The following is a 26867-nucleotide window of genomic DNA, read 5'->3' as shown; positions in this document are numbered from 1 at the left end:
CCATTAGCTTCTATTTCAAAAGTTTTTAACTTTTAAGTGGATTTTGGTAACGTTTCTTAATTTGATTTCATCTACTGATTATTTCTCCTGTGTAGTAGAGTAATAATGTAAAACAGACTATTAAACGCATTGTTGACAAGAGTTTCTCAACTACAACACTGTTGAAACCGAACAGCATATTTGTTCCTATGTAAACACACCAAAAAAAAGTTTTGTATCACCTGGGTTTCCAGAACTCCTGAAGACAGACATTGGCTACGGATATTGTATCACAGACACAGTCCCTCTGACTGTTCAGAGATGTCACTAAAGCCGCCCAAAGATGTAAACAACCATGCTTGAGCAGCGCCTATTAGACAGAGGGGATCCAGTCATTCCACCGGGAAGGAGGTACACGGCTCGTGTTGTCTGCCGTTCAACCATGCCTAGACGGTCAATGCCGCGGTTCGATCGCGTTCGCATTGTTCCTTTGTGCCAGAAAGGCCTCTCAACAAGGGAAGCGTTCAGGTGTCTCGGAGTGAACAAAAGCGATGTTATTCGGACATGGGGGAGATACAGAGAGACAAGAACTGTCGATGACATGCCTCGCTCAGGTCGCCCAACGGCTACTACTGCAGTGGATGACCGCTACCTACGGATTATGGCTCGGAGGAACCCTGACAGCAACGCCACCGCGTGGAATGATGCTTTCCGTGCAGCCACAGGTCGTCGTGTAACGACTCAAACTGTGCGCAATAGACTGCGTGATGCGCAACTTCACTCCCGACGTCCATGGCGAGGTCCGTCTTTGCCACCACGACATCATGCAGCGCGGTACAGATGGGCCCAACAACATGCCGAATGAACAGCTCAGGATTGGCATCACGTTCTCTTCACCGATGAGTGTCGCATACGCCTTCAACCAGACAATCGTCGGAGATGTGTTTGGAGGCAACCCCGCCAGGCTGAACGCCTTAGACACACGGTCCATCGAGTGCAGCAAGGTGGAGGTTCCCTGATGTTTTGGGGTGGCATTATGTGGGGCCGACGTACGCCGCTGGTTGTCATGGAAGGTGGCATAACGGCTGTATGATAGGTGAATGCCATCCTTCGACAGATAGTGCAACCATATCGGCAGCGTATTGGCGAGGCATTCTTCTTCATGGACGACAGTTCGCGTCCCCATCGAGCACATCTTGTGAATGACTTCCTTAAGGATAAACACATCGCTCAATTAGAGTGGTCAGCATGTTCTCCAGACATGGACCCTATCGACATGCCTGGGATAGATTGGAAAGGGTGTATATGACCGACGTGAACCACCAACCACTGTAAAGAATCTACGCCGAATCGCCATTCAGGAGTGGGACAACCTGGACCAACAGTGCCTTGACGAACTTGCGTGTAGTATGCCACGATGAATACAGGCATGCATCAATGCAAGAGGGCGTGCTACTGGGTATTAGAGGTACCGGTGTGTGCAGCAATCTGGACCACCACCCCTGTGGGTCTCACTGCATGGTGCTACAACATGCAACGTGTGGTTTTCATGAGCAATAAAAGGAACGGAAATTATGTTTATGTTGATCTCTATCCCAACTTTCTGTACAGGTTCCGGAACTCTCGGAATCGAGGTGATGGAAAACTTTTTTTGATGTGTCTACATGACCTTCGAACAATTTTTCACATTTGGAAAAACCTCATCTTTTCGGAGTATTTTTTGTACTTTCAGAGAAAGACTGCAGCTCACGTAAAGTGAATGCTGTATTTCAAAATGGAATAAGAAAATATATTAAACTTCCATTAGAGGTCTCGCTAGTTGCAAAATTCAGAGAACGTGTCAAGGCACAGCACTCTTCTCTCCGAATGTGAAGGAAAAAAAAAAAATTTGTAGCAGGCACGCTCGCGCCCATGTGCTGAGGGATGATGTGTTGCCCACGAAACATGAAATCACAATAATTGTTAATAAACATAACTATAGTCACATGGCGATAATGTTTCTAAATAGATATTTTTGTTAACCTGTTTGTTTGTACATTAACTAGTTATTAAGCCGTAGCTGGACCATCTGCTGAATGCACTTTATGCTATAGCCCGCTGTCTGCTGAGGGTTGAAAAAAAATCATGGCTGTTTTTAAAGATTTATCCTCGATGGAACCGATTACTTAAATGGGCCTAAATGTTTCACTCACAGCACAGCATTTTATCGTTTAAAAAGCAAATATAGTGCCAACCTCAATAACGCCTCCGATTTCTACACCACACTTTAAAATGTATGCGAGTGTTTTTACGCTGAAATAAGACCAACATTTATGAAAAATGTCAGCCTCTAACAACACAAGTTGGATAATTTTCTGTCGTGGTGTATCTTATATTCTAAAATCCTTTTTTATTGATGACCTTTGTTCAGCGGAACTAAGTATGTATAGAACGTGTGATTGCAGTTCAGGCTAAAAAATATAAAAAAATTTTGTTACACGACGGTCGCCGTTTCCCCGCAGGCATACCTAGTTTGTAAAAAATTCAACTTATTACTGGGCTTTTTTTCATTATCAATATCTCCACGACTCTTTTTTTTAAAGTAATAGACCAGGTATGAAACATCATCTATACTACAACGCAAAAGAATACAAATGCAGACATCTTACTGAGAAACCCAACTGAAATTTAAGAAAAATCGTTGACATGCTTCGCCATTATTAAAAAAAAAAAAAATTGTACCGTCTCTCTCCATACAACAGTAATGAATACCTGCTTTCTACATGTAGCCGACTGTGGTCTAATTAACCTTTCCTGCTGTTGATTACTATCGTCGTTAGAAATACAGTATTAGTTTACTTATAATTCTTTTTTGTGCGAAATCCTAGGATAAACAGAGCTGCTTCACTAAAAATAAAATCAACAATATTTAAATAAGCTTCAAGATGACAGATGATCTGAAAGTTTGAGGTAATAGGCAGATGATGACAATAACGAAGATCATGATTATATCCTTTGCAGCTGTTTAAAATTCGTTATTCGTACCTCCTCTTTTTCTCATGACTACCAAATATCTACTATCAGATTATATAACAGCATACACTGAGGATTTTTAGCTTTGTCACAATACTTCGCATTTGTTTAGTTTTATTAATAAGTTCCTTTCTTAAAATATGTGTTTTAGCAAAAGTGGTACATAAATTTTATGGCCTTGGTGGAGAAATGAAGGAACGATGAAGTAATATTTTAGAAAAATAATGGTGTGAGCGTAAAAATTACAACGAAAGCATGAAGTGCAACAAAATTATTCGGCGTAATCGGTATAGAACGATGTTAACAGAGTGTGTGCTATTTGTGTAAAGTGCAGCCGTTTGATGATTTTCGTGACACTGCTTCGGGATAAACTTTGAGAAGAATCACTCGCAATCAGCTTTGTATCTTTCGACGTCGAAGAGCCTCATTGGTACTTGTTTTGACGTTTGTAGTTCGTTTCGTGCAAAGCGCAACGATAACCCCCACAGCCACATAAAGGAAGCGCGCTGCTGGAGTTTCGTACTCGACTACACTCTGTAATCTTAGTTGTTTAGTTTTGGTACAGTATTTGCACTCCCTCCATCATTCCCGGAGTCCTTAAAAAACTGTTAAAACAAATGTAAATAAGTTATACACAACTGCAACGAGTCACTTTTTTTGAATAATAATACTTTATTACATGAACCGGTTTTCGAACTTTTTCAGGTTCGGGAGAAACCATCTGAAGATGAACCTGAAAAGGTTCGAAAACCGGTTCATGTAATAAAGTATTATTATTCAAAAAAAGTGACTCGCTGCAGTTGTGTATAACTTATTTACATTCAATATACAGTCACGGTTCTAAAATATCGGTAATGGATAAGCACGATCTGTTAACACAAAGCTGTAGGGCTATAAAGAGAAACACTTTTATTATGTGACGCAAATGCCACAGGTACAGCGTTCAGCCGCTGGGGATCCTTGAATAGTTCGACGTTCGGCACTGGACTTTGCTTAGGCCAACGTTCAGAATTGTTTTGACTGCTTCGTGTGCAACACGTTGACCCTGGAATCTCATTTGCAACACACTTACATCTTACTGCTCCCTAGATAAACAATTACAATATTGTTCTTTACATTACGTTGCGTTTACATGAAAGTTCTGACTGATGTCCACAGATTCTTGATGGCTGATTACATTCTAACGGAGTTGGCTGCTTTTTATCTCATTTATTGGGATGCACGACACAACAGTCGAGCAGCAAGACTCGTGTATGCAGAACGGTTTACTGGGACGAGGTTACCAAATCATGTCACATTTCAAATACTTGGTGGCCGGCTTTGTAAAACGTCACATAGACTAGAGCAACGAGGAATTGGCAAGCTGCTCAGCTCAGCGCGCGGAGTGTTCAGTTTGAGAAATCTCCGTAGTCAAGGAACTCCAAGGAACCGAATACATCCAAAGCCAATGTATGGAATGTCCCCAGGAGACAGGTATGCATCCATTAGAAGGCAGAACACCTGACAGCCGGTGACTTTCCTCAGAGTGTGGAATTCTGCCGGTGGTATCTACATGAAATGGTAAACATCGTTGACTCATGGACGTGTGTTTTGTTCACTGACCAGGCTGCCTTCACAAGAGAAGGAACATTCAACAGCCCCAATAGTCATGTCTGGCAGCCGGAAAATTCAAAGGTAACTCTTGTGTTCCACTATTAACAGAGATTTACCATAAATGTGCGAACTAGTATTGTTCATGACCACCTCATTGGGTAGGATCTTCTGGCTAACCCTCTCGGTGGAGGAAACTGACGTACCTTTCTCCATGAAGTACTACCGGAAACGTTGGAGCATGTCACGCTAGCATTCAGGCAACATAATTGTGATTCCACCACGAAGGGGCTCCATCACACTGTAGCGTTGATGTCAGAGAACGTTTAGACCATGTTTTCCCCAATTGGTGGACTGGGTGGGGTGGGCCAGTACTGTGGCCACCAGGTGCCCGTGCTCTTCCTGCCTCAGTTGTCTTTTTGTGGGAGGGGGGAGGGGGGGGGGAGTTGAGAGAGATGAAGCATTTGGTGTTCGAGACACAGACTACACTCAAGAAGAGATGACTGCTTTTTTTAGTGTTGGGCAGTCATTAGAACGCAGATGCCATTAGTGCTTTAATGTAAACGGACGACATTTTCAGCAACATCTCTAAAAGAATATTCATCACACCTCATTTTGAACACCGCCTCTGAACACCACTAGTGTTAAAACCTTCACGGACACACAGCGGGGAATTGCTGCAAATGTGACAGTTTGTCACGTAAAAAAAGTGTTTCTCTTACTTCCTTTAAACACTAACATTTAGTGTAAGTAGATTTTTTTACGTTCTATTTATCTGGCAACACTCCCTTCCCCCAATCTCTGTCAATAATTTATTCTTCATTCCCACTCATCTCTTCTCTTCATTCCGCCTTACTCTTCCTCTTCTTCCTCTTTTCTCCCTCCCCTCTTAGTCCTCTGTCTTCTTCCTGTCGACTCCTCCTTCCTCCTCGTCCGCCTCTCCTTTTTTATCGTTCTCTTCGTTTTTCTCTGCATTTGACCTGTACATGAGAGCCCAGAGTAATACGTGCAGTCTTGGCGAACGCTTACCTCCCACCAGCGTTGCTTGTTAGCGCAAGTAAATAAATTTCTACATAGACAACTGAAAAACTCGTTCGAAGATTGTCTTCGTCCTTCCAATGTCGCTGCCGTGTGCAGAACAGTTAACAAATTTTTGAAGCAAGGCTTTGAGGCGCCCGCCGTCCCAAGCCGCAGTCAGACCAAGCGCCGACTCCGGCTGACGAGTGCGGCAGACGGGCGCGCGCTCTTGCCTGCGTGCCTTACCGCATGGAACAAAATAAACACAGAGTAACACTATACCATATAACAGAACATCAAATCAAAATACTCTCTAGTTTCTCCACTAAATTACACGATTAGGAACACAACACAAATGTCCACATACATGATGCAAATAAAACAAAACGGTTAAACTCAACAGGTGATTCGAGTCGGCCGGTTAAGAAGAAGAGACATTATTGGTGTGATGTGTGCAATATATTGTATCTGCTATTGGAAAATTACTGTTGTGACAGTCACTGGAACCCTCTGGCTTGCACATCATCTGCTTTGGATCAGTCATTGAGATTTATCGGTGTTTGTAACTACAGTGCTTAGATTTTGTCTAGTACTACGGATGAACTTGTGTCGTTAAACTGTGTAGTGGTAGATGCAAGGATGTAGCAACTGTCATACCGTAGACTGCTCTGCTACATGACATCTTTTTAACTGCCTGTCGGGGATAGATCTCTGTGTGTCCTTATGAGTTGCTCAGTGTTCCAACGCTACACGTTCAGCTGACTTCTAACTGCTCGTCTCTGCGTGATCCTGGGAGGTTCTCTGTTTCGTGACAGACATATACACCGCTAAAAAAACTTTGGATATGAGAATGTCCACATCCTTGTTTGAAAACAAATTACGTGCAGAACGAAGGAGGCCCTGAGCACTATGAGACTCAACTGCTGAGGTCATTAGTCCCCTAGAACTTAGAACTAGTTAATCCTAACTAACCTAAGGACATCACAAACATCCATGCCCGAGGCAGGATTCGAACCTGCGACCGTAGCGGTCTTGCGGTTCCAGACTGCAGCGCCTTTAACCGCACGGCCACTTCGGCCGGCTAACGAAGGAGGCATTCATGATTTGCGCTTTAAGAGAACTAGTTGTCTGAATTAAGACTCTCGTTGTCGTAAGTGCATAATGGCCATTTAAAAGTATTCTTTGTAAATCAGAGGAAAATTTCTAATTACTTCGGGGCCTACATAGTATATCGTGTAAGTGCGTCAGTGACTCTTTACTGGGCAAGTGGGGGCAGTGATGGGTTAAAACACCCGAAGTACAGGGTGAAAGTCACAGGAAATTAAAGTACTAGAGAAACATTTATGACGTTGCACTTAATAACGGGAGAGAGAATCAAGGAAAACTGGTACATATTACGAACATTTGGATACCTAGAGAAAAATTTGGATCTTATAATTTGGAACATGTTCCAGATACTACATCACTCATACTCCGCAACCTACCTTACAGTGTATGGCAGAGGGTACTTGTAATACGACAGTGAATGGTGGTAAGCAGAGACATGTGACTGCTCAGGAAATTTGCAAGAAGCAAGTGGTATTAAACGAGTGGACGCAACTAGCAAGACATAACTGTATTAACGATGACGTCATGTAGAGTAGTAGCCTATTTCCGCTGTTGTTTGACTCGTGCGTCGCGAAAGCAAGTAAGTCGCACAAAAGTTCATGGAAAAAAAAAGGATGCAAGGATGTCAGAAGCCAATGGTAAGTTTCGCAGGCGTCTTACTATTCCTAACCGTAAGAAGACTTAGAGGAACTGGAATTACGGTGCTACTTAGCATGGAGTTCAGTTTACGAGTAAATAAAGCTGAAACGATCGCGATGAGGGGCTGTCGGAGACACAATACTGACTCGAGCGACACCAAAACTGGTCAGTAAGGGGTACAATTTATGTTAAGCAAGAAACCTTAGAGGTAACTTGTGCAAGTGGGAAAGACTCCAGCAGAATATAGAACTGATATGAAATTTATGACGATGTGTAACTGAAGCATAGCACTGTATGCAAGTAAAAAGTGAGCAATGGGAATACCGAAAAAAAAGCAACTGTGGGAGGGGAAAATAATACAGGCAGAAGAGGATAAAAATATGTGAAACAGATATCGAGGAAAGAAAAAAAGAGCCATAGAAGACTGAAATACATAAATTATTAAAGGCCAGAGGAATACTGAAATGAAATGATCGTATGGCATTGTTGGCCGGGAGGCCTCATGGGGGGAAGTTCGGCCGCCGTATTGCAAGTCCTTTTTAGCTGACGCCACTTCGGCGACTTGCGAGTCAATGATGATGAAAGACACACAACACCCAGTCATCACGGGGTAGAGAAATTCGCTGACCCCGCCGGGAATCGAACCCGGGATCCCGTTCGCGGGAAGTGAGAACGCTACCGCAAGACCACGAGCTGCGGACTTTCAAGAATATATCGAAGTGCAGTAACTAGTTTAAGGCTGCCTAGTTTAAGGCTGCCATGTGGAACCAGGAGCCGGCCGGAGTGGCCGTGCGGTTCTGGGCGCTACAGTCTGGAACCGAGCGACCGCTACGGTCGCTGGTTCGAATCCTGCCTCGGGCATGGTTGTTTGTGATATCCTTAGGTTAGTTAGGTTTAATTAGTTCTAAGTTCTAGGCGACTGATGACCTCGGAAGTTAAGTCGCATAGTGCTCAGAGCCATTTTTGGAACCAGGAGCTTGCTGGAACAAATGCAGCACCGGGAGGACGTGGTGGCTGACGAAAGTATAACCTGTTTGGTATAGGTGATGATTCTATCTTTCTCGATACCATCAAACGCTTATATCTAAGAAGACTGTATGTAACACAGCTGCAGTTATCTCAAACTTCTTCGCGTGGTGAACAAAGGGAAAAAAATGGTAGTAGATTTGAACAGTATATTACTGTTACAGAAAAAAAAACCACTCCATTTGACACTTACGTGAAAGATGAGTATGACCAACTGTTTTTCAATTTTTTTTCCTACAAGGAGTGGACATAGCCCTGTGAGACCACGCCCATTATAAAATCACCGGCTCTTTTCAGCCAACTACCGGGCGAGGTGGTAGTGGAAGACAAGAGTTCCCAATCGGGAATAAACGTGAGGGAATTATCAGTTGAGGTATTTGCCTTACAACCACGTCAAACCTCACGAAAACCTTGTTCGGAATCAAGGGGTTGCAATAAAAAAGTGTGTGTGTGTGTGTGTGTGTGTGTGTGTGTGTGTGTGTGTGTGTGTGTGTGTGTGTGTGTGTGTGTGTGCATGGGCTGAATGTATTGCGTACTACCTGTTTTCACTCAGAATCATTGCCAGTTACTTCGTGTTAGAAAGAACAGAGAAATATTTGGATGCTAACAGTACCGAATACAAGCACTACAGAATTGGCTTATGTACGAGGAAAATTTCCCGCCAGAGAGTGTGCGAGTCCAGAGGGTTGTAGCGGCCGTCTCCCCGCCGCCCCCGCCTGCCCCGGGGGGGCGGACGGGGGCGGCGCCCTGGCTGCCGGCTCCCATACTCGATCCACGCCGCCCCGCAAGCGTCGCCCACTCCTCTCCTTCAGACAAGCACCGCCTGTCCTATCCGACATCATTTTATGCCGCAGGATTAACTACATGTCACAGCCTCCGCCCCCCATCTCCCTCCCTCCCCCCCCCCCCTCCCCCAACACATATTCCGCCTCAACGCAGCTACGATGGTGCTGTTATCGACTCCCAAGAAAGTCCGCAAAACCTGAAACTGACATTTTACGATTTCTACGTTTTTTCAAGGTCAGATCAGTCGACACGAAAACCACAGAGGGAATCGGATGGAACTTTGCGTAGATGTGTTGCGCAGTGTCTTTCTAGAATGCCCGTCGGTCGCGCCACGTCGCAGTTTTCGGTTCTGCGTGCTGTCATTAGATTTCTTCACACTCAGAGGTTCCACTTGATTTCACGCAGTCCACATAATGTAACTGTCATTTGTTATAGCAAAGGGCGACAGCGGTGCAGGAACTTCGAAAGAGGACGTACAGACGTCCATTATGTAGTCGATCGGGGAAGAAAGCTAGTGTCAACCGATGCTCCTGTTGACGGAGTGGATCAGGCGAGTCAGGAAAATCGTCTACGAAGGGCAGTTCAGAACAAGCGAAGAGAAATGTTGTCACCAGACACCCTCCTTATTCGTGACAATGCTCGGCCGCACAATGCAGCCGCAACAAAGACGCTCCTGCAGCATTATCGATGGGAAGTGTTTGATCACCCTCCATACAGCCAGGACTTGGCTACCTCTGATTTTCATCTCTTTGCTCCCATGAACCGCTGGCTACGAGGACAGCATTTTGGCACAGGCAACGAGCTGAAGACCAGCGTAAAGAGCTGGAGGAAAGCACAAGCAATGTATGACGAAGATACTGGAAAAGTTCGTACCACGCTACCACAAATGTCTAAATCGGAGCGGGGACAATGTAGAGAAGTAGCTGGAAGGTCTAGCTAAAAGTTACAAATAAAACATTTCTGATTTTCACTGTGGTTTCCATATCACTATCGATCGATGCTTGTTATATCGTATTGTAGAACTTTGCTGTCATACCACGAAACGCAAATGTTTTATTTTGTAGTTGCAGTTTTTTTTCTTTTACAGATGCGTATCCGTTAGTAAAAAGCCGATGCGTGCTGAGAAACCTTATACTGTATTTCGCTTTCATTCCCACTGATTTATGAAAATAATGCAACAAATCTTCTGAAAGATGTTTCGTGAAGATGCACAGAATGTCAGCTTTACTCGGAGATCGAAATTTTGGTTTACCGCAACAGGATTCGTCTGTGATGAGAAAAAAGGAAAACGACTAGAGCAACAATGGGCGCATGTGAGTAAGTTCCTATGTAGCTCACAGGTGTCGACGAACAGAACGAGTAGAGAGCTTGCCATTCCTTGACAGACTGGAAGATCCGACTGAAACGAAACAGGCATCTTTGCACCTGATACGTTTGTCACCAGAATACAAAGAGGATGATCCAGTAAACAAGCGCAATGTCCGTGCATTATCGAGCAGAACATTCAAGGTACTCCAAGTGTTATGTGTTCTGTCCGATTTTACGGCTTAAAGCTTATGGAACTTTTTACTAGGCATAGGACTCTCAATATGTCCTTCAAAACTGGCGGTTTCCAGCTACAGACCGAAAACGTGGGTTTAATCTACCAACAGTACGGTGCTGTACTCCACTTCCATATCGACATTTATGAATCTGTAACGACGACTCTGGAAAAATCATGAATTCATCACATTCGCAACACTGTCAAGAACTTTACATCATTGTCTCCACGCTCACCTGCGTTTCTTTTGTGTGGGCTTATGTAAATTATTCCACATTTCCGTTATCTTCATGAGGATACATACAAAAAAAAAAATTACGAGCACGCATCAGCAATGCCTTTTAACAGATGTAAATGAATATGTTATCTAGAATTTGGGATGAATTTACTACGGACGTGACATCTATGGAATGAGCACGTGAGTTTCTCTGTATGACTACCAAACCAGTAATACTATGCCGTACAATACGGCTACAGGATCTGAAATACCTGCACACTGAGGTAGAGTATCGTATATTAATACATGTTGTTGATGTTTGAGGCGTAGGTCTACGAGATTCATTTAGCTTAAATGTTGCGCTTTCAGATATACACTGATCAGCCAGAAGATCGTGACCACCTTCGTAACAGCCGCTAGATCCGCCTTTGGCACGGATATCAGCGGCGCCGCGTCGTAGCATGGAAGCAATGAGGCCTTGCTAGGTCGCTGGTAGTTGGCGCCACATTTGCACTCACAAGTCCCCTAATGTCCGTAGATTCCGGGGAGGGGGCGATGAGCTCTGGGACCAAGTTCAATCACATACCAGGTGTGTTTGATCGGGTTCAGATCTGCCGAGCGGGGGGGGGCCAGCACATCAACTGGAACTCGCCAACGTGTTCCTCGAACCACTGCATCACACTCCTGGCCTTGTGAAATGGCGCATTATCTTGCTGAAAAGTGACACTACCGTCGGGAAACGTGACCGACATGAAGAGGTGTACGTAGTCTGCAACCTGTGTACGGTACTACGTGGGCGTCAGGGTGCCTTGCACGAGCTCCACTGGACGCATAGACGTTCCCCAGAGCGTGCTGGAGCCGCCGCCAGCTTGTCCATGTCCCGCAGTACAGGAGTCGAGGAGCTGTTCCCTTGCAAGACGACGGACTCGACCCTTCCCATCGGCATGATGAAGAAGGTATCGGGATTTCATCATACCGTGTAACTCTCTGCAAATGCGCCAACGTCCAGTATCGATAGTCGGGCCCACTTCACTCGTAGGTGCCAGTGCCCTGGTGTTAACGACGGCTGAGAGACCTTTCGCTAGGAGTTTTCGGTGCACTGCGTGTTCAGACACACTTGTATACTGTCCACCATTAAAGTCTGGTGTTAGTTGCGCCACAGTTCGCCACCTGTCCTGTTTTACCAGTCAGCGCAGCCTACGATATCCGATGTCTGTAATGAGCGGTGGCCACCCAACCCCATGACGTCTGCACTTGGTTTCGCCACGTGTTGCAGACACTCGCCACAGCCCTCCCCCAACAGCCGACTAGTCGTGGAGTTATCGAAATGCTCGTACCGAGCCTCTGGGCCATCACAATCTTCCCTCGCTCAAACCCAAAAAGATTGCTGGCCTTCCCCGTTCTACATAGGGACAGCGCGCTGACTGATACTACATGCACCGTGCGTGTGTCTGACTAACAGTCATTCCTCCCTACGTGACGCTGGCATCGCCTGGGTGGGTTATGTCGATAGTAAGTCGGTGGTCATAATATTCTGGCTGGTCGGTGTACACTGTCTGTAGGATGCACAAACTACTACTAATAATGTTGTTGGTATTCCTCTGCGCTTTTCTTTTGACTGGAATTTATTGTCTCTCAGTAGGGAAAACTGTATTCTTGCCCTCACAACAGCTTCACTGGCATTTCACATCCACTTCATGTCTTGTTACGATACGAGGGTAATCCCAAAAGTAAGGTCTCCTATTTTTTTATAAGTACATACACCTGTTTATTTCTACAATGGTTTACATCAGTTTACAGCTTGAACATTTAGCTATTTTTCAACAAAATCACTATTTCTGTCGATGCATTTTTGTAAACGCTATGGCAGTTTTTGTATGCCCATGCCATACCAGCTCGCCGCCATGCTGTTCAGAAAATTATGAACCTCTTCTTTCACCTCGTCGTCGGAGCTGAATCGCTTTCCGGCCAAATGTTCTTTTAACCTAGGGACCAGGTGATAGTCACTGGTTGCCAAGTCAGAACTATAGGGAGGGTGGGTGATGAGTAATTATGTTCCACTGAAACTGTTGCAGGAGAGCAACGGTTTGCCGAGTGATGTGTGGGCGAGCTTTGTCATGGAGAATGTGTACGCCCTTGCTCAACATTCCTTTTCTCCGGTTCTGAATTGCCCGTTTGAGTTTTTTTTCAGAATTTCACAGTGCCTGTCAGCGTTAATTGTGGTTCCAGCGATTCAGCTCCGACGACGAGGTGAAAGAAGAAGTTCATAACTTTCTGAACAGCACGGCGGCGAGCTGGTATGACATGGGCGTACAAAAACTGCCACAGCGTCTAAAAAATGCATCGACAGAAATAGTGATTATGTCTAAAAATAGGTAAATGTTCAAGCTGTAAACTGATGTAAACCATTGTAGAAACAAACAGGTCTATGTACTTATAAAAAAATAGGAGACCTTACTTTTGGGATTATCGTCGTACTTCATCATTTCGATGTATCAGTCGAATTATGTGGAACTATGTGCTTGGTAGTGACGGGGCATGCCATCATTTTTTTCCATGGAAAAAAATTAAATAAGTTTGGAATTGTGATGTATAGTTTGCAATGTTATGTATTTTAAACAGCGCACGTTTATCGACGTATCTGCTTTGCTCAGATAAGGTTTCCCCCGGGTCTCTGAATACAAACGAGAAATCAGCGGCGAAAAAGAAAAGAACCATAGTCGGAGATCGGTTCTACAGTACTTTAGACCAATCGAAAACAGTAACAGTCATTTCTGCCAGCCCACATACTTGAGGAAAATGTGAAGAAGATAATTTGGTAGCGATGCGGTGATTTGTTTTCGTAACAGAGAATAATAGCGTAAATAACGATATTAATGTTTTAGATTTACGGGGTTTCTTTGGAGCTGAGATTATTCTCACTTAAATTCTACTCCCCTCAGTTATCAATTTCGGTAACTACGATCTCGATCCTCTGTCCTACTATCGATATTGATCCCCAGTGGATGCCCAGTCCTAACTGTTGCGATCCGCAGTGAAAATCAACACACGACTTAAGACGACAAACACTCGAAGTCGACCTGCACTCGAAATCGACCCACATTCGAAATCTATCCTCAGCTGCAACAAATCCCCACAACAGAAATGGAAACACAACCGTAATCAATATGCACCTCGTGGTCCAGGTAACACGGTTAGACGGTAGCCCTGCGCGGGGGCGGCGCTATGCGAGGCGGCGGCGTCGGATTAGAACGCAAGAAGAACGAATAAGAAGCGGTGAGTGAGCGCAGTGTAGTGTAGTAGTGTGTGCGAGTGTGGGCGGCGCCACGCAGCCACGTACCAGGGGTGGGAGGGGTGGATCCGCGCGAGTTGGCACTCTTAGAGGAGGCGAGCACATCGTTGACTAGCGCACCTAGGTTACTCGACGACGACGTCTTGGACGCGTACAGCTTGGAGTTGCGCGCCTGGCTCTGCTGCAGCCGCAGGTTCTCTAGCTTGGCGGGAGACGGGATGAAGCCCACGTCGCTGCCCTCCTTCACCAGGCGGCCGATCCACCAGTTGTTGTCGTACTTCTCCTGCGGGACACAAAAACCACCATCAGGCCATGTTGCTGCTTACCGTCACTAACATACACATCGGAAAGCTGTGCGGCTAACGTGACTGGACAAACAAGAGTAGCAAGCTTACAAATGGTTCAAATGGCTCTAAGCACTATGGGACTTAACACCTGAGGTCGTCAGTCCCGTAGGCTTAGAACTACTTAAACCTAACTAACCTAAGGACATCACACACATCCATGCCCGAGGCAGGATTCGAACCTGTGACCGTAGCAGCAGCGCGATTCCGGACTGAAGCGCCTAGAACCGCTCGGCCACAACGGCCAGCGGTAAGCTCACACTATGAAGGTTATAAACCGAGCCTGGATCTCATATCTACTGTTGTTCATCTTACGTATAGAAGAAACAACGAAGAAAGTGAGAAATTTTTCCTGAAAATTACGGAACGAAACGATGTAACGTTTAAGGCGTTGGCATCGCATTGAGAAGAATATTGAACTTCCCCGCCCGACAGTTCAGATTTAGGTTTTTCCATGGATTTCCTAAATAAACGCAAATACTAGGGTGTGTGTTTGGAAAGGAAGTTTCACTTAATGAGCTAAAACTAACTACATACATAATTAACAAATATTCCAGCGTTGTCTGTACTGAGATTTGTCTGTTTTTCTGGGACTGCGTGATTATCACACCTGAGATTATTTCTGGCACTGCAGCGGTGTGTATGAGACTATGATCGATGTATATGTTGGTGATTTAATAGATAGCATCAGATGACGGCAGTTGTAGTTTAAAGATCAATCTTCTAAAGTGTATTTATTAATAAAAGGAAGCTATGGGATAATGCCTTTCTTCAGGCACTCTGGAACTGTCAGCTATGGCTCCTTGTCAATCACATGAGGGAGAAATTGGAAATAATCACGTGAGAAGTTTCGCTCTAATCCACGTCAATAAACAGAAATTGACGTTCTTTGCATTGTTATGTGGTAATTTAATCATTTATGGATATTATGAATTGATTAGATACCAGAATTTACGATGTTCATTCTCGTCACAACACCATGAAAACATGAAAACAGCATACATCTGTTGCTACAAGATAAGGATTCTAAACAGTTGTTACAATTTACTAATCACGTAAGTCTATGATATTCTGTTTTTAGTGTGTTTGCAAACTCATTAGACTTGCATGATGGCGTCTTTCCGTTCCTGAATATGTCTGTGGCATCGGCTCTATCTTTTAGCGTGCGATACTCTCAACCGAAATGCCGGCCTAGTGGCTCGCACCTAGCCCTCTCAGTTTAGCGTCCCGTGTTCGAGACCAGATTATTGTATTTATTTATTTTATTTTTTTAATTATCTACCTTCGTCCGTGAAAACTTACTACAGGAATGCTTCTTATCAAGCTAAGGTATACAAAGGCATTATATTAATTGTAAAATTACAACTGGGTTTCACAATAAGTGCCATACATTCATTATATAATATATGTTGTTCGATTTTTCACGGGTTACAGTCTCTTTAAATTCTCATAAGCTTTTACTTCATTCTTATATCAATTCCTACATTAATCCTCGCAGTTTATTCTTATGTTTACCCTTCAGGAACATTTGGTGCGTTTTCTTGTATGATAGCGAACGTAGAAACATTCCCAGCATAGGCATTCCAAACACCACGAGCATCGTGTGAAGGCAAATTAGCCGCAATGACATTCTTTTCTTATGAATATCACTCGTTAAATAAACGCTATTAAATTGCTGAAGATTTCATGCGTTGGAAACAATTCCGCGGTGAACCACGCATAACGGATCACTTTACCGAAAACTGGCGCTTGCAAATGACTGAGTTAAGATACACTACAGGAATGTCATCGAAAACAATTTCAAATAATTTTCCCATTCATTTAGTGTTTATCATTTTCATTTCGTGCACCAGATATCAATTGGTAGACAAATATAGGCAATTATATTTCAATATAAACTGGAAAACATTCGTGCTGTAATCTGTTATTTATATGGGTAGGTAAAGGAAAAATAAAAATAATAATGAGGCTTAGAACGAAGGGCGCAAAGCTTAGAAGCGGCAAAGGTAGCCAGTGTGGCACCATTTCGGCTGAGATTAGGGTGTGCTCAAAGGCATCTAAATAACGTCGAAAACTCTGACCGTCATTTTCTCAGAAACGGTCGAGTATTTACGGTTAAGCCGAGACACGTGTTTAATTATTCTAACCGCCCTTTTCCACTCTGCGAAGTTTCTAAGAAATCAGGTTAAGGCGATTGCTCTGTTCTCTACGTCAGAAATGGGGATGTGTTGTAGTAAAAGATAGAAACGGTGCTGAGAGGAAGAGCTACATTAAGAAGTCGAGTGATTAATAATTAATAATCATATAAAGGGTGTTCATTTCTACTGAAGACACTGAAATATCTCGAAAGCTTTCCATCGGATTAAAAAAAGTTATAGTTCCAATTTGTTTGTCTCGGAGCGGGACACCCAGCGATACCACACTCGACCCGCCACCCCACCTCATGCGTGGGTGGCGGGGGGCAACTTTGATAACTTCAATGGGAACCCCCCCTTTCTTTTATTGCAGATCGCGATTATACGGCAAAATCTACATACGTTTTGTCTCAAGCATTTCCTTCGTTTCGCCACAATGGGTCTGTAATCGGAGGAAGAGAAATGGTGTCTCAATCGCAAATTACGACATGCTACTCAAAGGCCCTTGAATATCCAATGGCGCGTGGGACCCCACCTCCATGCTGCGAGGGTAGGGCAGGCCAGTATTTCATAACTTCTAGTTGGACACTCCATTGCAATGTTGTATTCCTCCGACGTACCGAAGAGGGGACTACAAGACGCACCACCGTGGCCGTGCAGCGAATTACGACGTACCAAAACAGGCAGTACAGTGCGACCATGCAGACGTAGAGCCGCTAGCGACTCTAGACATTACAATACTTGCACAGTGTTCAGTGCCTGCATACCTACCTATCATCTTGAGAACAGACGTGCAAGTGGGCGATGAACGTGGCAAGCACAGAAGAAAAATTGAAATGATTCTGATTTACGGAGAATGTAGGAGAAATGTTGAGGCTACAGTTGGCTTGTATGCTGAGCGTTTTCCAGAGTAAGCTCGCTTTCGTTCGTTCTTTTACAAAGTTGTGAACGATTTTATATCTGATGGCAGCGTACAGACCGGCAAAAGGAAACGAAGCAAATGTGTTACAGGAGAGGTAATGAAATACACTCCTGGAAATTGAAATAAGAACACCGTGAATTCATTGTCCCAGGAAGGGGAAACTTTATTGACACATTCCTGGGGTCAGATACATCACATGATCACACTGACAGAACCACAGGCACATAGACACAGGTAACAGAGCATGCACAATGTCGGCACTAGTACAGTGTATATCCACCTTTCGCAGCAATGCAGGCTGCTATTCTCCCATGGAGACGATCGTAGAGATGCTGGATGTAGTCCTGTGGAACGGCTTGCCATGCCATTTCCACCTGGCGCCTCAGTTGGACCAGCGTTCGTGCTGGACGTGCAGACCGCGTGAGACGACGCTTCATCCAGTCCCAAACATGCTCAATGGGGGACAGATCCGGAGATCTTGCTGGCCAAGGTAGTTGACTTACGCCTTCTAGAGCACGTTGGGTGGCACGGGATACATGCGGACGTGCATTGTCCTGTTGGAACAGCAAGTTCCCTTGCCGGTCTAGGAATGGTAGAACGATGGGTTCGATGACGGTTTGGATGTACCGTGCACTATTCAGTGTCCCCTCGACGATCACCAGTGGTGTACGGCCAGTGTAGGAGATCGCTCCCCACACCATGATGACGGGTGTTGGCCCTGTGTGCCTCGGTCGTATGCAGTCCTGATTGTGGCGCTCACCTGCACGGCGCCAAACACGCATACGACCATCATTGGCACCAAGGCAGAAGCGACTCTCATCGCTGAAGATGACACGGCTCCATTCGTCCCTCCATTCACGCCTGTCGCGACACCACTGGAGGCGGGCTGCACGATGTTGGGGCGTGAGCGGAAGACGGCCTAACGGTGTGCGGGACCGTAGCCCAGCTTCATGGAGACGGTTGCGAATGGTCCTCGCCGATAGCCCAGGAGCAACAGTGTCCCTAATTTGCTGGGAAGTGGCGGTGCGGTCCCCTACGGCACTGCGTAGGATCCTACGGTCTTGGCGTGCATCCGTGCGTCGCTGCGGTCCGGTCCCAGGTCGACGGGCACGTGCACCTTCCGCCGACCACTGGCGACAACATCGATGTACTGTGGACACCTCACGCCCCACGTGTTGAGCAATTCGGCGGTACATCCACCCGGCCTCCCGCATGCCCACTATACGCCCTCGCTCAAAGTCCGTCAACTGCACATACGGTTCACGTCCACGCTGTCGCGGCATGCTACCAGTGTTACAGACTACGATGGAGCTCCGTATGCCACGGCAAACTGGCTGACACTGACGGCGGCGGTGCACAAATGCTGCGCAGGTAGCGCCATTCGACGGCCAACACCGCGGTTCCTGGTGTGTCCGCTGTGCCGTGCGTGTGATCATTGCTTGTACAGCCCTCTCACAGTGTCCGGAGCAAGTATGGTGGGTCTGACACACCGGTGTCAATGTGTTCTTTTTTCCATTTCCAGGAGTGTAGCTGTACTAGTGGCACTGCAACAAAACGCACGGATAAGCGCCCGGCAATTGCACCTCGATTTCAGTATGTCCGGAGGCAGTGTTATCACAATACTGCGTCGTCGTATCATCCACCGCACGTGTCACTGCTTCGAGAACTTCATGGGGCCGATTTCCATAGCCGGGTAGTGTTTTGTGAATGGGCATGTCAACAAATGCAAACGACCCCCATGTTCTTTGCCGAGGTAATTTTTTCCGATGAATCTATATTAAAAACCCACGGTAGCGTTAACCGGCATAACAAGCATTACTGGAGTGGAGACAGTCCCCACTGGTTGAGTATCAACGTCCTCGGTCGGTTGACGCATAGTGTGGCATCATGGGGAACGAACTCACTGTCCGTCATTTATCGACAGCACGTTGAATGAACGCAGATATCTAACGATTTTAGAACAGGAACTACTGGTAGAACTGCGGAATGTTGCCCTGGATATTCGACAACTGATGTGGTTTCAGGATGCCTTACGCAACTGAAGCACTGGAGGTATTAGATTGTGTGTACACTGGTCGGTGGATCGGCAGACGTGGCCTCACTAATTGGCCCGCTAGGTCGCCAGATTTGACGCCGCTGGATTGCTTTCTGTGGGGATATTTAAAAGATAAGGTGTACCAGCGAGTGTCAACAGGCCGTGGAGACAGACACGGTCGACCCAATCAGAAACGCTTCTGCCGACATCTCCGCAGATACGCTTCTGCCTTGTTTATGGTCATTTGAAAAGCAGGTCACTGAGTGAACTGAAGTTGGTGGACTACGTTCAGAGACTCGCTCTAATTGGAAAAGCAGAGAAGCCACGGCCACAGCGCCGCGTCGAGTACATCCCTGTTCGATATGTCTGAGGAGTACAGTGGTGCCAACGGTGTTTCCAATTAGAATTTATGAAATGCTGAGTTGTCCTGCCATCGCATTGTGGAGATGGGGTCCCACGTGCCATTGAATATTCAAAGGCAATGAGTAACATAATTGTAAGTTCCAATTGTGTACCCGTTTCTCTTCCTCCGATTACAGCGCCATCTGTGGCGAAACGAAGAAAATGCTTCAGGTTGAATATACGTAGATTTTGCCATAGAATCGTAATCTGCAATGAAAACGGGTTTTTCCTTTGAAGATTTCATAGTTTCCTCCTTGCCACCCACGAACGGGGTTGGATTTTTTTTTTTTTTTTTTTGGGGGGGGGGGGGGGTCGAGTGTGGTTGCATTGGATGTCCTCCTCCGAGACAAACAAGTAGGAATTATAACTTCTTTGGATACTATATGTAGTTATCGAGATATTTCAATGTCTTCAGTTAAAATGAACACCCTGTTTATGGGAAGCGAGTATGAGCTCCTCTATTGGCATATCATCGCTGCGGATTGCAAAATTGTGGGTGTGGAATGGATACTTAGGAACATTCGTTGGTGGAAACCAATAAACTTAATTTGTATACATCGTGTTGTATTTTATAACACATCCTATTCATGTGTAATTACCAGTTCGAAGGCCATTCATAATTGATACGCTACGAACCGTAGGTTGACGGTTTATATATGTACGACGTGATATGTAAGGTATTAACTTCGCATCCAGTTTTTTTCTTTTACTGCTTTTTCAGTGAGACAGGTGCGAGAATCTGAATGTCATTGTCGGAAAAATTTAGTATCAGGTCACACAAATGCATAGGTGTCAAAAATATGGCGTGCAAACAAGTCAGGCAAGTTGAAATCAACACTCATGATAGAGTGTTATGGCGTCCAGGTCATTACACTGCTGGAAACTATACCTATTATACTCGTGTCATTGGCACAGGTAGGCTTCCATTAGTATACGTGGGCTGCGTCGATTGTGGTGTATTTGTACTTCCTGACCCAGAATGCCACAGACCTGTTTCGCGAAGAGCAATAGCACCTGTTACACGAGATTCGCGCGGGGGTGGACAGAAATAGGAAATACTGCGAGAAGTGCACGCTTGAACATGAACGCAGGCGCTGGTCAAGCCTGCAGGTTGCGCAGTCCTTATGATCAAGAACGTCACGTGTGCAAAACTCCTAAGTACAGTGTTCTGTATAGTTGTCAGTGCATCATGTCGCAGCTAAGTGAATTTAAACGCGGGAAAATTGTTGGTGTTCGTTTTATGGGTGCTTCCGTAGACAAGGTAGTCGAAGTGTTCGGTGTTTCAAGAGGCACCAACCGAAGGTTTACACCGCATATAGGGTAAGCCGAAAAACATCGTCCGCTAAGTCACAATGTGGACGGAAGTATGTGTTCAGTGGTAGTGACGGATGGCCATTGAAGGGAACTGTAGCGAAAAATGGGAGGACGACAGATGCAAAAGCCACTGCAGAAGTGAATGTAGCACTCGCGAACCCCGTCCGCATCCAAACAACACGAAGGGAGCTCCATGAGCAGGGGATCGCAGGGTGAGCTGCAGTTACAAAACAGTGACTCAAATGCCTGTAACAGGAAAACGTGGCGCCGAAGCCTTGAAACCTGAACTATGGGGCAATTGAAGAAAGTCATTTGGTCAAATGAGTCTTGTTGCACACTGTTTCCAACTTCTGGTCGACTTTACGTCCCAACATGCCGGCGATGATTTGGGCTAGCATACCGCGGTGTACGCCACGGCTACGCTGCAAAACTGATCAGATCCATCTCATGGTACAGTGTTTGTTCCCCAAAATGGTGATGCTGTGTTCCAAGACGACGTGGTCCGTATTCACACATCGCGCACTATCCAGGACTGGCTTTGTGAACAGGAGGACCAACTGTCACATCTCTACCGGCCACCGCGGTCAGTACATTTACCAAGGTGTGTGGCGGAGGGTACTTTCGGTATCACTATCTGATCAGTCCAACGCTGTTCCAATCGCGAATAGTGCGTGGGAAGAGTGATTGTCGGTAAGCCTCTGTACTGGCTCCACTTTCTCGAATTTTCTCCTCGTGGTCAATACGTGAGATGTTTGTGGGGGGAAGTAATATGTCGTCCGACTCCTCCTGAAAAGTGCTGTCCCGAAATTTCAGTAGTAAATCTCTCCGTGATGCACAACGCCTCTCTTGTAACGTCTGCCAGTGGAGTTTGTTTAGCATGTCCGTAACGCTCTCTCGCCAGCTTAACGATCCCGTGACGAAACGCGCCGCTCTTCGTTGGATCTTCCATATCTCCTCTATCAGCCCTACCTTATAGGAATCCCAGATAGGTGAATAGTACTCAAGAACTGGGCGAACAAGCACCTTATAAGCCACTTCTTTCGTGGATGAGTTACATCTCCTTAAGGTTCTTCCGATGAATCTGAGCCTGCTGTCTGCATTTCCCACTATCTGTTTTAGATGGTCATTCCACTTAAGGTCGCTCTGGATAGTTATGCCTGGATATTTTACGGCAGACTCTGTCTCCAGCTGTTTGTCATCAATGTGTAGCTATACAGTAGTGGATTTCTTTTCCTATGTATGCGCAATATGTTACATTTATTTATGTTCAGGGTCAACTGCCAGAGTCTGCACCATTCATCATTTCTCTGCAGGTCGTTCTGCAAATTCTTACTATCTTCTGGCGTTCCTACTTTGGTACAAACAACTGCATCATCTGCGAATACTCTTAAAGAGCATCCGACGCTTTCTATAAGATCATTTATATATATTGTGAACAGCAACAGTCCTATCACACTTCCCTGTGGTACTCCGCATATTACCTTTACATTTGTCGATTTAGTTCCGTTAAGAGCGACATGTTGAGTTCTATCTGCAAGAAATTCTTGAATCTAATCGCAGTACTCCATAAGATCGTTTTTTTTGTCATGAAACGGCAATGCGGGACTGCGTCAAATGCCTCACTGAAATCAAGGAGCACGGCATCAAACTGAGTGCCGTTTTCCACTCCGCTGTGGAACTCATGGAGGAACAGAGCGAGCTGAGTTTCTGTATTTACTCATTCCGAGACTAATGGAAGCTGTTCTTGATGCCAAAAGTTTTCCTACGCCATATTAGGTGTGGTAATCTGTTGCGTTTGTGGTGTTTCCATGTTTTTATACGACCCCTGTATGTCTCTATATGATCTAGGAATAAAAAACTGCTTTAATACACTAAGGTATTAAATGGCCATTTGAGCTGCAGGATAAGTCATTTGGCTAATTGCTTCCAACTGTGACTGAATTGGCGATTTTTTGTGAGAAAAAGAGTCAAAAAATGTAATGGTAATAGCACACGAGGCCCAAGCGTCATGACGATTTATAAGTTTTTAGACACTGATAACTGTCAGTAACCCGCGTTTAGACAACAGTTCGCGCGAGATTTCAGAAGTATGTGTACTGATGAACAACAACTGCTGCTGGAGATGTTGTTTTATAAAAATGTGGTCCGAATGTTGTTATGGATGAAATGCGAGTAAATGTAAAGCTTTAATAGGTAAATGGAAGCAACCTATGTGCGAACCTAAAAGATAAGCAGACGGAAGTGAAGTCGATACCTGCTATTTTTTTTCTTTTTGTCGTTGCTCATTTTAATTCAACCGTCCGAAGCACGTAGTAACTGAATCCTGTTCGCACTAGAGTGTAAAGTGACCACGCTAAAATCCTTAGAACTAAAACTTCTATACAGGCGTGCGGGCTATGTATTACACTGAAGGGTCAAAGAAACAGGTATAGGCATGCGTATTCAAATACAGAGACATGTAAACAGGCAGAATACGGCGCTGCGGTCGGCAACGCCTATATGAGACAACAAGTGCGTGACGCAGTTGTTGGATCGGTTACTGCTGCTACGATGGCGGGTTATCAACATTTAGGCGAGTTTGAACGTGGTGTTATAGTCGGCGCACGAGCGATGGGACACAGCATCTCCGAGGTAGCGATGAAGTGGGGATTTTCCCGTACGACCATTTCACGAGTGTACCGTGAATGTCAGGAATCCGCTGAAACACGAAATCTCCGATATCGCTGCGACCGGAAAAAGATCCTACTAGAACGGGAACAGCGACGACTGAAGAGAATCTTTCAACCTGACAGAAGTGCAACCCTTCCGCAAATTGCTGCAGATTTCAATGCTGGGCCATCAACAAGTGTCAGCGTGCGAGCCATTCAACGAAACATCATCAGTATGGGCTTTAGGAGCCCAAGGCCCACTCGTGTACCCTTGACGACTGCATGACACAAATCTTTACGCCTCGCCTGGGCCTGTCAATACCGACATTGGACTGTTGATGACTGGAAAAATATTTCGTGGTAGGATCATTGTCGTTTCAAATTGTATCGAGCGGATGAACGTTTATGGGTCTGGAGACAACCTCATGAACCCATGTACCCTCCATGTCAGCAGGGGACTGTTCAAGCTGGTGGAGGCTCTGTAATGGTGTGGGGCGTGTGCAGCTGGAGTGATAAGGAACCTCTGATACGGCTAGATGCGACTCTGACAGGTGACCTGTACGTAAGTGTCCTGTCTGATCACCTGCATCCATTCGTGTCCATTATGCATTCCGACGGACTTGGCCATTTCCTGTACGACAATACGACATCTCACGTGTCCAGAATTGCTACAGAGTGGCATCAGGAACACTCTTCTGAGTTTAAACATTTCCGCTGACCACAAAACTCCCTTGTCATGAACATAATTGAGCATATCTGGGATGCCTCGCAACGTGCTGTTTGGAAAAGATCTCCACCCCCTCTTACTCTTAAGGTTTCATAGACAGCCCTGCAGGATTCATGGTGTCAGTTCTATCCAGCACTACTACAGACTTTAGTCGAGTCCATGCCACGTCGTGTTGCGGCACTTCTATGTGCTCGCGGGGGCCCTACACGATATTAGGCAGGTGTACCAATGTCTTTGGCTCTTCAGTGTTGAAATTTTCTGGGTGATTCACTCCACGCTGGGAGTCCCATGCTGTCGCCAGCATCTCTCAAACAGCCGCACAAGCACGGCTCACGCTGCTTCACTCTGTCAGTTCCTACCTCCTACAGTCTTCTTTAAGAGTTGAATGATAATGTGCGAGAGTAATGGGTACATACTGCTGTTTAATATTTGAAAGTAAGTGTATGGTTTCTCGAAACCTATATTACACAACATAAAAGCTTCAGAGAGTGTAAAATATATGCCTATGGAAACCAGATACATAGTCTGAAAAAGTATTACACACTTATTCATTCGTCATTATCATAGAACAGCTAAGTGTTTCTGAAGGGTTACAGAAATACGCACAGCTGTTCTATGACAGAGTACCAGATTCAACCGAAGTTAAATTTGGTGAAATATATAACAAGAAATAAAGCTGACGAAAATAAGACTAAATCGGCTACAGAACAGTTTGCACGTGGGCTCCCTATGTCCTGAACGGAATCAGGGTTTCTTTGAGTGTCAGTAAAAGGAAATAAATGCAGTGGAATCATTCCAAGTTTATCGCAACGAGCGTATCCAACCGACTGCGGTTGAAATGCCTCTACTCGCGTAAATGTTGCTTATACTGGTGGTTTAACTGAGGTCTCAGAAATATATTGCTGTTAGTAGAAGCTGCTGTGCAGCAACCATGGTAACATTAGCAACATCAGTGGCAGCGACACACGCTCAGGTAGATTGTGTTTTAATTATTTCCTATTGCAGTTATTTTCGCTTGCAGGAGTGAATAAATGAGATAAAAAATATATTTTAACAATAAGTATGGTTAACAACACAGCATTGTCTGGAGGTCAAAGTCGATGGTCCTATATAAAAAAGAATTCCACCTTGTGACTCATAAAATCTTTCTCGGTACTGTACTTAATGACTTGTCTCGGACGCCCGAGGTCCGGCTCGCTCTTTACGACCTTCTGCCCCATAAATCCCACACTGGTGTCACCCAGTGGCCATTTCTTTGCCCTCTGCCTCACAGCAGAGTACTCTTTGTGTCTTGCGAGTGACCTAATGAAACCTGAGAAGATCGTTGAAAATTCTCTATGAGTTCGGCGTGAGTCTCTCGGTCGAAACTTCTAAATCTAATATTGTTTCAGACTTCCTTCCAGAAAATAAAATTTAGTGAGGAACTTTTAGTTAGCATTTATGAAAATAATCCAGAAATAATTGTGCGGATGTAGCTCCCATGTAAATTAGCCTTGGGTAGAAGCCTTATCCGTCCGTCTCCGAAGCATATGGCCAGCGCGTCTGACTGCTATGTGGAGGATATAGTCACGATACTGCCGGGGATGTTCGCTCGGTGGGAGGACTGTGACAGGGTGCACTCAGCCTCGCGATGCCAACTGCAGGTGTGGCGGCTCGAAGGTCAGGAAAGGCGACACCAGCCACCAGAAGAGAGTGTTGACTCCACGCGCCTCCCTACCACTTTCCAATGCCATGACGGAAGATGACAAGGTGGCGGTCGGTGCCGATGGCCCATCTGGGCCATAATGCGGAGCTTTGGTGTAAGTTTTATCTGTAACTACTGTTAACAAACCGCGTTGATAATATAACTTGGTCCCCACACAAATCACTATGCACAAAATCTGTAAGCAAAATAACTTTTCTTGAAAAATCCTCGTTGCTACTTTTGGTTCAACAAACCCTTCGATAATAACGACGACAACATGGACTACTAATATTATTAGTCAAGTATGGTGAAGTTTTATATTAATCTGAGGATTTACTATAGGAGTTATAGATAAACAGCATCCTCATGCCGCCAATGAAGGCGCGCGTGTATAAATGTGTAAACTGTTGGACAGTTACAATCCAACAACTCATGTTAGTAAATTACAGAA

General features: G+C 45.2%; 1 protein-coding gene across 14 annotated transcripts in view; it reads right to left on the bottom strand.

The window, feature by feature from the left end:
- Positions 1-26867, bottom strand: part of LOC126485138 (voltage-dependent L-type calcium channel subunit beta-1) — a 749688-nt gene that overhangs the window by 143881 nt on the left and 578940 nt on the right. For 13 of the 14 annotated variants that reach the window (XR_007587915.1, XR_007587913.1, XR_007587916.1 and 10 more), the window contains one exon: positions 14254-14488. Coding sequence is in view for 8 of the 14 variants with exons in the window: in XM_050108790.1 (XP_049964747.1) it covers positions 14254-14488 (235 nt within the window). In the remaining 6 variants the exon portion in view is untranslated. The remainder of the gene's footprint in view (positions 1-14253; positions 14489-26867) is intronic. The other variant, XM_050108793.1, reaches the window with a different exon arrangement.

This window comes from Schistocerca serialis, chromosome 6 (genome assembly GCF_023864345.2).
Source record: "Schistocerca serialis cubense isolate TAMUIC-IGC-003099 chromosome 6, iqSchSeri2.2, whole genome shotgun sequence".
Taxonomy (NCBI): Eukaryota; Metazoa; Arthropoda; class Insecta; order Orthoptera; family Acrididae; genus Schistocerca; species Schistocerca serialis.
Note: the sequence above shows the minus strand (reverse complement) of the source record. Positions and strands in the feature narration are given on the sequence as shown.